Source organism: Dipodomys merriami, unplaced genomic scaffold (genome assembly GCF_024711535.1).
Source record: "Dipodomys merriami isolate MVZ:Mamm:240054 unplaced genomic scaffold, mDipMer1.0.p SCAF_3, whole genome shotgun sequence".
NCBI classification, from domain to species: Eukaryota; Metazoa; Chordata; class Mammalia; order Rodentia; family Heteromyidae; genus Dipodomys; species Dipodomys merriami.
Window position 1 is genome coordinate 57237887 of NW_027204492.1, and position 15668 is coordinate 57253554.

The following is a 15668-nucleotide window of genomic DNA, read 5'->3' on the forward strand; positions in this document are numbered from 1 at the left end:
AATGGGGCTAGACCTCTGGGCTTGGGTGCTGTCCCTCAGCTCTTCAGCTCAAGGCTAGTGCTCTACCACCTGAGCCACAGCGCCACTTCCAGCTTTCCAGACTTTCCTGCCTGGGCTGGCTTTGAAACTTGATCCTCAGATGTAAGCCTCCTGACTAGCTAGGATTACAGGTGTGAGCCCCCAGTGCCAGGCTGAATTTTATTTTTATACATACATATGGCCAATTGTTACCAGATTCTTACGAATAAACACATTATTACTTCTTTCTGCCTAGCAGAAATAAAATTTGGTAAACTCTAAGAATCACAAAAATTAAAGTGTTCAAATTTTGGGTTGTTTGGAAAATTAGATACAGTCTGAAGGGTTTGATTTGGTATGTATTAAAACATTCATGTTGCACAAGAGTAGCAGCCTACTTCTGGACATTATAATACAATTCAAAAAATTTCACCAAATACAACTTATTTTCCAAAGTTCATTTCACTAAAGATACCAAATTATAACAGCTGTCATTTTTTCCAACTTGGCTGTCCTAATAGTAAGTTTTGCACATATTAAATAGAAAGGATATTTGATGATTCTCCCAGGTTCTTGTTTTCAACAGAATAGACAGCTGCTCTAATTGATGGGTTCTAAAATGAAACATTGATTCTCCTGTGCATTATATGATCACCTATGCAGCTGCAACAATTAGAGTTCTGCTTACTCTTAACTTCAATATTGGTTTGATTTGGTCTGCCTTTTCTTATTTCTGAATTAAAAAGACTTAGGAGGTGTAGAACTGCTTTGAAAACTCTTTCAGAGTAAAAGGAACCATGAAGATGGAACTAGCTATAAACTCTGCTCTACATAATTTCCTCAGGAATGGAAGTGTCAGAAATGGCTTGAGATGCCAGGGTGTCACATGAGAATAAGGAAACAAACTTAAAGGAACTCAGCAAACCAAAGTTTACTTCTGTTGAAGGATACTCCCTCAGCCAAAAATCTGGCAAGCAAGCACACATGGCAGGCATGGGGCTCTCTTTTTATCCCTAACCCAGCAGGCTCTACCATTCTGATGGCTTTGGCTGAGCACAGGTTCATAATCTTCAGAAGGATGTGGCTTAATTAACAGGATGTAACTAAAATCCAAGGAGCATCTAACAGGATGCCTTACAGTGCACCAGGAAAAGGATGTAACTAAAATGTAATTAAAGGCCAAGCTACCTGGCCAAAGCAAGAGCTTTTCAGAAAAACAATTCTCACAAGATTAACAGAAAGGAAGTAAACTACTTTGGTTGAAAAAACACTTTTCTCAAGAAAGATACCCTAGAATAAGTTGGCTAAAGCCAGAGGATTTACTGTTACTTGTGACAAAAAATCAGATCAGACTAGCTCTTAGGAGATGAGACCTGTCCAAGAAAAAAAGAGGCCATTGTAATGGAAGGGTGATGAGGTAGAGACAGTTGCAAAATAATTAATCCATATAATTTATACTCTAATTCTTTTTTTATTTTAGTCAGTTGTAGTCGGGTACTGTCCTTGAGCAGTTTGTTCAAGGCTAGTGCTCTACCAATTTAAGCCACAGCGCCACTTTTGGTTTTCTGGTGGCTAATTGGAGATAAGAGTCACATAGACTTTCCTGTCCTGGCTCATTTTGAACCGCTATCATCAGACCTCAGTCTTCTGAGTAGCAAATTTTACAGGCATGAGCCATCAGCTCCTAGCTGTGGCATTCTTTTTTCTCCATCAAAAAGCAAAAATCCATGATAAGTAATAACCATTTGATATTTTTTTACCTTGAATACTTATTTATGATGCCTCAAATATATGATTAACTTGTGAATATTTTTCTTTAGAGTAGGTACGATGGTAGTCGGGCATGAGAATTGAAAACTGGGTGTGTGGGTGTAGTTCAGTGGCAGAGCACTTGCCTACTATGTGTAAGGTCCAGGGCTCCCAAGCACACCACACACACACACACACACACACACACACACACACACACACACACACACACACACAAATACAAGCAACGAAAAAATTGAAGATCTGCTAAGATTTCAGTTGAAAGGAGCACATATATAACGCTGATACTTGGATATGGAAACAGGAGGTTTGAGGTTCAAGGTCAGCTTAGGCAAAATTTAGTGAGATCCTATCTCAAAAACATCCAGGTATTATGGCATGTGCATGCAATCCTTATGAGAAATGGAAGTAGGAGGATGTCAGGAAGGGCAATATTAGCATGGTACCCTACCTGAAAAACAAAAAAAGCAAAAAGGCTGGGGGTACAGATCATGCCCTGAAGTCAATCCCCAGAATTAAACATACAACAACCAAGCCAACTGACTTCCTAGAAAAACAGATAAAAAAGGAGTTTTGTTTTCTTAAATATTGCCTTTTGTTGATATGTCCTAAGTGTCAGAGGTACATTTTTTTTTCCTTCAGGAGAGATTCTGTTTCATTAGAGTTGCCAGTAGGCACTGAGTGACAGCCTGGTCTCTTAGATTGTCAATGGGATTTTATTCTAAATTATTACTTGAAGTTTTTTCTTTTTTAAAATATGTTTTTATTGTAAAAATACTGTACAGAGGGCTGGGAAGGTGGCTCTGGGCTGGGAAGGTGGCTCAGTGGTAGAGTGCTTGCCTTGCATGCCTGAGGTCCTGGGTTCGATTCCTCAGCACCACATAAGCAAAAAGCCGGAAGTGGCGCTGTGGCTCAAGTGGTAGAGCGCTAGCCTTGAGCTGAAGAGCTGAGGGACAGTGCCCAGGCCCAGAGTTCAGGCCCCACGACCGGACCAAAAAAAAAATACTCTACGGAGGGGTTACAGTTACATGAGTAAGGTAATAAGTACATTTCCAATCAGCATTGTTACCTTTTCCTTTGTTTTCCCCTACTATCCCTTCTCTCTCCACTTCCCCAACACCTCCCCTCCCCCCAATTTGTAAAGTTCGTTTTTAACATAGTGTCTTGTACATCTCATTGTTACAATGGGTCAACCTGTATCCTTATTTAAACATTTTGTTCTTTCCCTTCCCCTCCCCAAATTAGAAAAATGTATATACATGATGCAGGGCACTGGAATCAAATACAATGGAAACAGGGGTTTTACCATGGGGGAAGAACATACAAAAGAAACAAAAAAAATCACATAGTGCATTATAAATACCTTAAAAACAGTAGCAAACAAGAAAAAAACACTTGTGTTCCTATTTGCGGTTCATTTCCCTTAACATATCTCATATAGTCATATGTACATGGGAGTGTGAACTTGTTCAACCACTTTGGAAAGCAGTATAGAGGCTCCTCAAAAGACTACACATAGAACTCCCCTATGACCCAGCAATCGCACTTTTGGGCATTTATCCAAACCATCACAAATAAGGCTTTACTAAAGCTACCAGCACAACTATGTTTATCGCAGCATTATTTACCATAAGTAAGATATGGAACCAACCCAGATGTCCCTAAGTAGATGAATGGATCAAGAAAATGTGGTGTGTGTGTACATACACACACACACACACACACACACACACACACACACACACACACACACACACACACACTGGAATTCTATACATAGATCAGAAAAAATGACATTACTCCATTTGTTAGGAAATTAAGACTTGGAAAAAATTATATTAAGTGAAGTAAGCCAGGCCCAAAGAAACATAGGTCCCATGGTTTCCCTTATTTGCAATAACTAGTATATGTTTGGGACAAGCAGAAGAGATCAAGCTATATACATATAAACAGTTTTTTTCTTTTGTTTTATGTCCAAGACTGAGACTCGACCTCAGTACCTTATGTATTCACTCATTGCCTAGCGCTCTACCAACTGAGCCATACCTCCAACCCTTAAATAAAGATTTTTTTTTGAACATAAAAGGACAGTGCATAGCCGGGCACCAGTGGCTCATGCCTGTAATCCTAGCTACTCAGAAGGCTGAGATCTGAGGATCGTAGTTCAAAGTCAGCCCAGGGAGGAAAATCCATGAGACTCATCTCCAATTAACCACCAGAAATCAGAAGTGGTGCTGTGGCTCAAGTGGTAGAGCTCTAGCCTTAAACTGAAGAGCTCAGGGACACCACTAAGGCCCAGAGTTCAAGCCCCACAACAGACCAAAACAAAAATCAAAAACAAAAACAGTGCCTTTTCTCCCAAAATTTATAAAAAATGTTGATATCATATATTTACTAACACTGGAGACATATTAGAAAGTGTGTCATATTTTTAAAAAATCTTGAAGAAATAATTATAAGTAGTGATTACCTTACTTTTATGTGTCTACCAAGCCAACTTCTATTTGTACAGTGTGGCTATTTAGATCTTTCTCTATTTTTAAAAACATTTTGTATAAATTAAAAGTAATTTTCAAATATAGTAAAAAATTGTCAGGGTATGAAAAGAGCATTAGAAAGCAAAAAGGGGCTGGGAAGTTGGCTCAGTGGTACAGTACTTGCCTTACATGCATGTGGCCCTGGGTTAGATTCCTCAGCACCACATAAGCAGAAAAAGCCAGAAGTGGAGCTGTGGCTCAAATGGTAGGGCACTAGCCTTGTGATGAAGAGCTGAGAGAGAGCACCCAGGCCCAGAGTTCAGGTCCCACGACCAAAAAGAAAAAAAAAGAAAGCAAAAAGAACATAAAAAGGTATACAAGCTTCTTTATCTGAGGCTTCTTGTCTCTAGTTTCTCTTCACAAAAGTTGCCACTCTTTGAAGTTTATTAATTCATCCATATGAAAACAGTTATCCAATAATTGTAAATGAATGAATAAATTATAAATGCATGTTATTTTACAAGTTATACTAGGGAGAGTATATGGTATTCATTCTTTTGCACTTTGTTTCTGACATGGCTTAAAAATTTAAAATAGAAATATTTTACTATTTAATATAGGTCAACATTCCCTAATCAAAAGGAAATAAACCATTGTATCTACACTTTCAAAGTTAACTTTATGTGCATGAATGCAGCATAACTCAAAATAGAGTATTTATTCTGTGAAAGAAGGTTTCTAGATACCTCTTATTAAAGCAGAATAATGCAACATACTATAGAAATTCAAGTGTATTTGTAGCCCTGAGAATTGAAATAACCAGGTGTGTTTCTTTAGTTTGTGCTCTATGCTTGTCAGAATAAAACTATTACATATAATAAAGAAGATATCATTTAGTTCAAATGACAAAAAATTCCAGACTTTTACAAGGGGAGTATGAAATCTCAAATTTCAAAAGAACTTTGAGGTAGAAATAATGAGCTCAGGTCCCAATTTCAAAATTAATTGCCTCTGTCATAGGGAAATCATTTTGCTTTGCTAGACCTGAAGAGATTTTTTTTCCTGTTTTCAAAAATTAATGAGATACGTGAAGATTAAGTTGATAATGTTGATAATAATAGTAGTAATAATAATAGAATTATTTCTCACCTATTTTATATTGTATAATTTACAGACATTTGTTCATTTATTTTTTTCTGCAACCCAATGATATCCACACAATATCTAATTGCAAATGAGGAAACTGGTGTGTGTGTGTGTGTGTGTGTGTGTGTGTGTGTGTGTGTGTGTGTGTGTGTGTGTGTGTGTGTGTGTGTGTATTCACAGGGGTATAGTGTAAGAATAAGTGGTAGAAATAGTCAGAGCCATGTTTTCAGAATCCGAAGCACCAGTCAGTCATTTTAGACTTTTTCTTAAAATCTGTGCTTAATTTTCATAAGCATAAAATCCCCCACTGCCATGTTAACATGCTTCCTGACATTGAAAATCACTGCAGTATATTATTTTCTCATTTTATGTCTACAGCTTCACTATTGTAATATTGTTACATGATTAGCCATTGAAGTGCCTGTTGAATCATTATAGAAACATTAATTAATGTTAATATTCGGGATACTTTTAGTGTTAGTGTTAAGTATAACTGGAATAGTAATTTGATCAGAGCATTTAAGTCTCTGTCCTAGCTAGATTAGTAGTGATTTGTCACAACTACCTGATAAAAAATTATCCCAGTACAAATTGTCATGTCAAAAACGAGCTTTACAATGTCGGTGGGGGGGAGGGGGAGAAGGATTGGGTGGGGGGGAGGCTGGGAAGGGAGGTGAAGGGTAAACAAAGGAGGAGGCTGCAATGCTTGGTAAGAAATGTATGCATTATCCTGCCCATGTAATTGTAACCCCTCTGTACAGTATGTTCACAAATAAAATAAAATAAAATAAAATAAAATAAAAATTATCCCAATGGGATAATTAAAAAAAATAAAAATATATTGATTAAAACTTGACACTCTAAAGTCTGAATTATTGTGGGAAAGAACACCTTAACATTTTGAAATGTTTTTTGTGTGTTTTTCCTTGAATAGTAGTTTTTATTCTCAGTGGCTATTTTTGACACATGTATGTGTTTTAGGAATGCTGTCCTCAAGTTCAATGCCATCATCACATTGTCCAGCAGCCTCAGATCATCCACTCTCCCCACTGTCAACAATCTCACTGTGCTCAGCAAATCCAAAGCATTACAGGAAGTGATTCAATTTCAACAGCCATTGGAAGTGAACTGTGTCATAGTGGAGCAAACCAGATCCATGAGCAGGTAAGACTGATCACATGATTCAGAACACCTTATTGAACACTTCCCACACCACCATTCACGTATTCCACTCACATTTACTTTGCACCAAAAAAAAAAATTATGTCATGCACATACTTTGCACCAAAACACTGAGAATTTGTAACAATGGTATCTGTATTTTGTTATAAAATTCAAAATTATTCCACTTTTTCAAATGACAAAACAATTCCAATTCATTAATAATATAAATCTAAGAAATGATGACTTGATTAATGAATGCCTAATTTCTAACTGATTCTCAGTTCTAAAATAAGCCTGACAGTTGTATAATGTTAATTTCATGAAGTATTATATTGAAATGAACAATGAATTAGAAATGATGCTGAGGTAATTTTAATGGTCATATTTCACATGGTAGTAATTATTTCCTATATGTCTTCTTTAAGAATAGACTAACTCAAGTCAGAATGTGTTTATATTTTATTGTATACTACAACAAAATAGAAACTAAAACTTAGTTGCCAAGGAGAAATCAGATACAATCTTCAGTTACTCAGTCTCATGAAGACTTTGGAACTTTATAAACATCTGTTGTACAAGTGTTAACAGAAAAAAAGACTTTTTTGGTAAAACTAGCAATTATTGTTCTACAAGAATAATGGAAAATTAGACATCATTTGTGTTTTTCATGATCTAAAATTAACCTCTTACATAAGCAACTCTAGAAGGCAAAATAAAATAAAAAGAAAAAGTTAGGAAAGAGATTTGCCAGTATAAGAATTTGGATTATTGTGTATTAGGTATATATGAGATTATACGGACTAAAACTTTGAAATATACATTTTGGTTATATTGGCCAAAAGATAGTATAAATGACTTAAAAACCCATTCTTTTTCAAACATAATTCTTCAAATTGTGCTTTGTCAATATAACAAAAAGTCTGAAGTTGTTTTTCCTCTGATACTCTACAATGGAAATACTTGGCTCTGAAATAGCTCTAAAATACAGCCCAGAGGGTGTTGAATTTCTTACATAAATGGATTAGTGATGATTATGAAGAACCATTTCATTACATTAAATCATTTGAAATTGTTGTAAATGTTATGAACAATTTCATGCATTTCAATCAAATCCTTAGTTTTGTTTGCCTTAATTTCTCCTGTACTGAAGAAAGTGTGACAACTATATAAAATAAAATAACAACACAAAATGTTATCTTGTTGTCTGTCACAAAAGAGGAATGAACAACATGCATTGGAAACTAAAGAGAAACGTAATTTCATCTGGGAAACAAAAGATTTGTTGAGGAGGTAGGAAATGACCTGTACTCTGAAAAATGGGCAGAGTTTCCATTCATTTCCATTTCATGAAGATAATATCCAAGGGAGAAGAAATTATATGAACAAAATAATAGATTTTGAAAAGTACACATTGAGTGGTTTGATTTGTATGGAAAGGAAGATGATAGGGAAATATTAAGATACAGTTTTAGCATGATTCATTAAGATTAGGTCATAATGCTTGAAATGTTTAAGTGATTAAAATGTTTTAGGCTGTCATTAGTAGGCTACTGAGTGGGAAAATGCACATAGGTACACTTTAGAAGGTTAACTGAAACAGCTTTGTGCCAGGTAAAATAACAATGATTAATCATAAGTTACCTGTAATAGTTTACATGGATACTACAGTACCTGGTTGAGCCACATTTATACATAAATTAAGAAGAATATCACAGAAGAGAGGCATTGGTGACATAATAGAAAGCTTAACTTCAGAATAAGCTCTGGGTTTCATTTTTGCTTTATTCCTTTTAAGCTATTGATTTTAATAATACTAAGTGTGTTTGCAATATTTTCATTCATAAAATTTGGGTAGTAATACCTACCTAACAGGGTTGTTGTAAAGACTAAAAAAATACATGGTAAGTCTCACATAAACTATAAGGACTACAACCTGAAGAAGTGTAGACTAGAATATAAACTTTAGTAATAGTATGATGGACAATGATCAGAGATGTGAACAATATAACAAGATTAAGAATTTTGTCCAGCATCAACAATAATGCTATGATATCCTTTGACAAGCTCAGTACATCTAGACAAAATTATTATTTACTTAGAAAATTGGCACCTTCTGTTTTGTTGTTCATACTAAGTTTAAAATTCCCAGTAGCTTTGATTAGCTTTAGTAAGCATTTAGGCTGGAGAATTTCTGTTTAGAAACAATTTTCTGCTTTTAGTATTTGATGAGGGTAATGTTGATGGACAAAGGACACAGGGACAAAGGAGTGGAAAGGGAAAGTTCTCTAACCTAGGCTTCTTGTTGATTTCAAATGTTTCCTGTTCTTGTAACAGCTGGATGGAAGAATCTCTTTAAAGTGCAGTGCAGAAAGACTTATTTTGCCTGCATGCATACATATATATGTAATGGTACTAGTACTAATTAATTGTACAAGGAGTTTTACTTTGACATGCCCATATATGCATAATGTATCTTGATCAGACTCCCTTTCTCCATCACTATCCCTCACCCCCCACCCCCGCTTCCCAAACCAATGTCAAAAAATTTCATTGTTAAATTTTTACATATGTATTTAAAGTATTTTGACTGTACTCATTCTCCTTTCTTGTGTAAGTTAGGCTCTTTTAAAACTAAGATCTGGTCCATTTTAAAAATTTTGTGTTTAAAGTTGTAATCTGATGGTAGTAAGGTAAAGTGAAAATGATACAAGTTTTCACTTCAGTTACCTGAAGTGATAAAGCCTAATTCCAAGTCAGGCACCAGTGGCTCCCATCTGTAATCATAGCTACTCAGGAGGCTAAGATTCGAGGATCACAGTTCAGCAGCTAGCCTGGGCAGAAAAGCCTGTGAGACTCTTATCTCCAATAAACTACACAGAAAAAGTTAGGAGTTAGGCACTGTGGCTCATGTGGTAGAGCACTAGCCTTGAGTAAAAAGAAGCTCAGGGACAGTGCCCAAACCCTGAGTTCAAATCCCCAGACAAGCACGAAACAAACTACAACAACAAAAACCCTAATTCTGTTGAACTCCATTACCTTCAATAGTTAACTATATTGAACTTCAATTTCTTCGACTATAACAAGGAAAGAATCATATGTACAGCATACCCTACAAGAAGAGTATTAAATGATGTAAAATAAAAAGAGCATCTAGCTTAGTGTCAGCCACAATGTTCAAATGAATGTTTGATTCTTGACCTTTCTTCTCCAGCTTAAGGCTCGCAGATGTTTCAAAGTACTGATAAAAGAAATTAGTTACATTGTTCCACTGATTTTCATGATGCTTGAGATGGAACTCAGGGTCTTGTACATGCTAGACACTGTGTTCTGGTACTGAGCAACATGCTATTTTTAGATGAAACTAAATCACCTTTAAAATGTTTTCTTCCGAGGAAAATATGCTGAAATACTTTTCAAAACCAGGTTTTAAAAACATGGCTTCATAATTTAAAAAAAAAATAAAACTTAGGTATTTTTGTTTTCCATGCTTCTCCCTAGCAGAATCATTTTGGTTTCAATTAAAAAATATCTCCAGCCATGTATTCTTCTCCAGGGAAATTAAGAACAACATGATGTGATCATTCTTCCATTAGCAAGGAAGAGATAATTTCACAAGTGAGCGACAGGGCAAAGCTCAGCTGAACATATTTTAGATGTTGCCATCCAGTTGATGTTTATAAAAAGACTGAAATAATTGTCATGTATTGGGTGTAAAATTCTCTTCCATTTGCCTTGAGGCACCTAGGAAACATTTTAGGTCATAGGAAGTTGGCAAGGGAAGAGATTTGCTTATTTGGATAGTGCTATTACTAATGGAAAAACACTCCGTTTCAGATGTATGGTTTATTTATTTACAACATTTGAAAATTCAGTTTTTGTTATTAGAGAGTACAGATCTCAGTGTTAAGTGCTTTTTCTGGGGAGTCTTCAGGAAGCTAGTGTAGTGTTTATTTTACAGAAGTCATTCACTTCTGAAATTTTGTGGCTGCTTAGTTAAATAAAATCAGCATCCTTCAGTGGTTTACATTAGGCTCAGTTTTTCGCCTCTACCTATTGACTTCTTCATCACTACGATTGAAACTAGGTATCTTTTGTGCAACAGTCTCTTTTCCATTATTCTTTTTACAATTTTATTTTCTATATTTTTTAGTACGTATTTTTCCAACAATACCTTGTCTGTCTTTTACTAATTCCTTGCAACTTCTGCTATGGTATCCCTTTTGAAATTTTTATTTGTGTCAAATTCATATTTATTTGTTTTACATTTTAAAAAATGTTGCCTATCCTTTTTAGTGCTCATTTTTCCTAGCAAAATAATAAAGCTACCTATTATAAAAGGTCAAATAGTACTTCATCCCAACCCTGTTCAACCCCCAGAGCTTATCCCCATCTTCTAGTCCTAGTTTGTCTTGAAATATTTACCTCTCTATACTTAAATAATATGCCTGTAATCATGCTATTTCTTTTTTTAAATTTTTATTTATTTTTTATTGTGAAAATGCTGTACAGAGGGGTTACAATTAGATGGGCAAGATAATGAGTACATTTCTTATCAAGCATTGTAGCCTCCTCCTTTGTTTTCATGCTATTTCTTGATTCATAATATATCTCTATTATTGGTGATTGTTCTGTTCCATGGACAATCACTTATTTATTTATACATTTTTGTCTTGGAGCTTGAACTCAGTGCATAGGCACTTTCCCTGAGCTCTTTTGCTTAAGGCTAATGCTCTACCACTTTGAGCCATGACTCTACTTCTGGTTTTCTGGTGGTAATCTCTTATCTCTTGGAGGTCAGAGTCTCTTGGTCTTTCCTGCCTGGGCTGGCTTTCACTCATGCTCCTCAGATCTGAGCTCCTGAGTTGCTAGAATTACTGGCCTGAGCCACCAACACCCACTTTCACTTTTTAAAAATCATTGTTTTCTTCTCTTCTACCATGCCAATAAACTTCCATATTTTTACTGCCTAAATAAATGTCCAGTGTTTGCATTATTTTTGCTATGAAATACTATTACTGAACCTATTTGTTTTTATAATTTTAATAGGTTTCATTATTCTATTCTTATAGATACATAGAATGTACTTTACCAACATTTGCTGTTTGCTTGATAACAGCCATTCTCATTAGGGTGAGATGGAAGGTTCAATATCTTTATTTATAAAAAGAGTTCAAATAATTTTTTGGCTTTCTGGTTTCCATTGTTCACTATTTTCTCAAGACAATTTTATATAATGTTAAATTGTCAAATGTTCTTATGTGTACTGATCAACCATCTCTCAAATATCTCTCCTTAAAACTCTGCAATGTACACACACACATACACACACATACATCATACATATCACACTTTGATTCAAATTGCTTCTGTCTACTGACCTTCTGGTCATTCTTCACATCCTTGAACAGTTCCATCAAGGAGCTTCCAATCTTCTCTCCTCTTCCCTCTGAGCCCTGCTCTGGATTCACCCATGAGAATGCCACCACCATTATCTGTAGTCTTTTTCACACTCTGTCTTCATGGTTGTCATCATGCTTACTTTCTTCATTTCTTCGTCTTCAGTGAACAGAGGTTTTGGCTACTCTCCAACTTATATCATCATTTGAGACTATTTAATGTCTCTTTATCTTATTGTTTTATCATTATTAGTTCCTCTTCTACTCTCTGAATTCTACTTAGGTTTGCACTCATCATGCTACCCAGCCCTTACTTCCAAACTGTGCTGATTTCCATTGTCAGCCAATTCAACAATCCTCTTGCTAGAAACTCATGATTTTTTTTGTTGCTTTCTCTTATACCGTCTCCACCTTGCTGATTTCATTTTTTATAGACAGACATCCACTTTCTTTCTTTGTATATGCTAGTCCTGGGGCTTGAACTCAAGGTGTGGGAGCTGCTCTGAGTTTATTTTGTTTTTTGCTCTAACACTTGAGCCACAGCTCCACTTCAAGTGTTTTGGTAATTAATTGGAGATAAGAATCTCATAAACTTTCTTGTTTGGCTTGACTTGAGCCACTTTAGTCAGATCTCAATCTCCTGAGTAGCTTGGATTACAGATATGAGGCACTTATGCCTGGTAGCCATCTACTTTCTCTGCCCCATTACTTTGTGATGTTGAAAGACCTCAGCCTGGCATCAGTGACTCATGCCTGTAATCCTAGCTACTCAGGAGGCTGAAAGCTGAAGATCTCATTTCCAAGCCAGCCCAGGCAGGAAAGTCCATAAGACACTTATTTCCAGTTAACAGCCAGAAAAATTGGAAGTGGTGCTGTGGTTGAAAGTGGTAAGAGCTTTGGGCTTGAGCAAAAAAGCCCAGAGACAGCATCCAGTCTCTAAATTCAAGCCCTATGACTGACAAAAAAAGGACAAAACCCAAACTAGACTCTTTTAGTCTCGATTGCTAGACAGTCCTTTTTAAAATTCTAATTGACATGCTTCTGTAAAACTTAATTTGTAATCCTTATCGTTCCAATCTGAAATGCCACTGCTATTATGTCCCTCTTTGAAGATGGTCTTGCTTTCTGCTACAAATAGGCAGTAGATTTCAGACTTAAAGGTGCACCAGAAGTATTTGAAAGATCTGTTTAAGTGGAGATTGCTGGGCCCAATTAATTTGCATTTCCAGATTTCCTGATTATATTAATGCTACTGGATCAGGAACCACAATCTGAGTACACTTTATGGACTCTTTCAGGCTTATTTCCCTGAAGAATATCTGTACATTTTCAAAAAATTTCTGATTCTTTTGAGTCAGAAATTAAGACTCAAATTTTTGTCTTCACAAGCATATTCTATGAACATGAAATCATCATCTTTGTTTCCTTTACTGGAAAAATTTCCAGAGCAAAAAGACATGCTCACTGGTTCTATCTCCTCACCACTTCAATGCTTTGCCAACTATATTCACTGTGTTCCTGAAGCTTCCTTTATTGACTTTCTAGCTGTCAAATTCAATTTCCCATACTGTGCCTCTTATTGCTCCTACACTGTTTATCCATTCTATTCTTGATCTTCCCTCATCCCACTGCAATGTACTTCTACTTTTAAATTCTCTTTTTAGGCTTTCCTTCCATTTTTCAAGACACCATCATTGTTTCCTTTTTACCCTCTCTTTTGACAATAAAAATAAATTCTACAATCTACAATTTTATTTGCTTGTATGACATGTCTACTTAGCTGCCCTTCAAACTGACCATTCCAGCTTTATATTGTATCCTCTATGCCCAGGGCCCTCCTGATCAGAGTTAAAATTTAACAACATTATTTTTTTTTCTTTTCTTGGCCACTACACACCTATTAAGTTGCCATAGCTTAGTGATTTTACATACAACCTCTCTCATACAATGGAAGCCAAGTTTTCTTTCTCAGAACTCTCTTAATATGTGATATGTACCTCTATTTAGATCTCTTATTAATTATCACATTCTTTAAAGTCATTTAGATTTATGTCTCAGCTCTTCTAAAAGCTTATAAAAGTCAGAAAGGCCTAAAGGGAGGAGAGAATTTTTTACATGTTTTTTTTTCCTAGTGGTGCTTGGGACCATACTTTAGGACATTGCTTTGTAACTTCTTAATAAAATGTGTGCTGTATGAATGCATGAATCAAGTCATTTTTGGGACCAGATTGTAGACCTGGATTTAAAGGAAGAAAGGTAGAACAGGCAGATATAATGTGCATGCCTATAAACCCAGCACTCAGAAGGCTTAGGAAGGAAGATCAAAAGTTCACAGCCAGTCTGTGCTATCTATGATATTCAAGGTTAGCCAGAGTTACATAGTGAGGCACTGTCTTAAGAAAAGTAAGAAAAGGACTTAAGATAAATTACAAAGTGCTAGTGCTTATAAGCAGTAAGTTTTCCCACAGGTCTTTTCAATGTAACATAAGTATTTTCTCTTTTGAATAAATGATATACTAAAGGTTGGCAGAATAGAGAAATGATAGAGAAGTGAAGAAGAGAAAAAGTTAACAAAGGTATTACCAAAAGTTATGTATCTAAAAAATGTATCAACTTTAAATTATTTTCTACACACAGTGATGTATTTATAACTCTCATTTTATTCTAGAAAATTTGAAATGACTTATGAATAAGACAACAAGGAATACCAAAAATGTATCAGTGAGAGTATAAATACAATGGAGTGATAATATCAGAAGGAGAAATACACAGAAATGCAAGCTACAGGCTTTTGTCTTTACAGGGTTTTGAATTAAAAACTTGGCTGCTAACTCCTAGAAACCATAGGGAAACCAACAAGAAAACATGACTCAGTATAAAATTTCCAGTCTTCCTGGGGGAGAAGCTTTATAAATTCTTGACATAGAATTTGCATTATACTAAAATATGTCAGAATAATTTAAGTTGCTACGGATGTTATTTTTCATAATCCATATGGATTATGATACTCCAAAACACCTACCTGAAATTTCATTGGTTGTGAGTAAAATAATCATATTTTACAACATGCTGCCCAAATCTACACATGCATAACATACATTCCCATACCCTAAAAGGAAGTCAAGACAGCTTTGATTTGGTTTCACTATAAGGCATTTCAGTATGCTTTGTTAAAGGAACTCTTCCAGTGTTTCTCTTTCTATTCTCCTTAATACATAGTTCCCAGTTGATCCTCGATTATAACTTCCTCAGTGCTCATGTTGTAAGATGAGACTTTTTAAAGAATGTCCATAATACATCTTTTCATTAACAAGACAAGTTGGAACAAATCAGCATTATTACTATTTAATGATGAGGAAGGTTTCCAGCAAGTGTTTATTTAATATTTACTATACTGAGACATTATACTAGGTAATATACATAACCATCTATCTGACACAATTAAAAGACTTTCCTAAAACTAAGCAATTTATTTCCATTCCTTCTATTATTATTGCAACAAGAAACTGTGTACCCTTTATTAAATAATTGTTTGAAAAATGATTTAACAATACAAAGCACTTTACCTCACAGCCCCATTTAATTTTATTTGATCCTTCCAGCATTTTATAAAATAGGCAACAGATTATCTGTATTTCACAGTTTGAGGAAACTATGGTTCATGAATGTTTAGCAATTAACCCACAACTAGGAAGCA

At 35.3% G+C, this 15668-nt stretch overlaps 1 protein-coding gene across 2 annotated transcripts in view; it reads left to right on the forward strand.

Moving 5' to 3' along the window:
• Positions 1-15668, forward strand: part of Pof1b (POF1B actin binding protein) — a 79831-nt gene that overhangs the window by 31220 nt on the left and 32943 nt on the right. For both annotated transcript variants that reach the window (XR_011376055.1, XM_070040110.1), the window contains exon 6: positions 6393-6575. Coding sequence is in view for 1 of the 2 variants with exons in the window: in XM_070040110.1 (XP_069896211.1) it covers positions 6393-6575 (183 nt within the window). In the remaining variant the exon portion in view is untranslated. The remainder of the gene's footprint in view (positions 1-6392; positions 6576-15668) is intronic.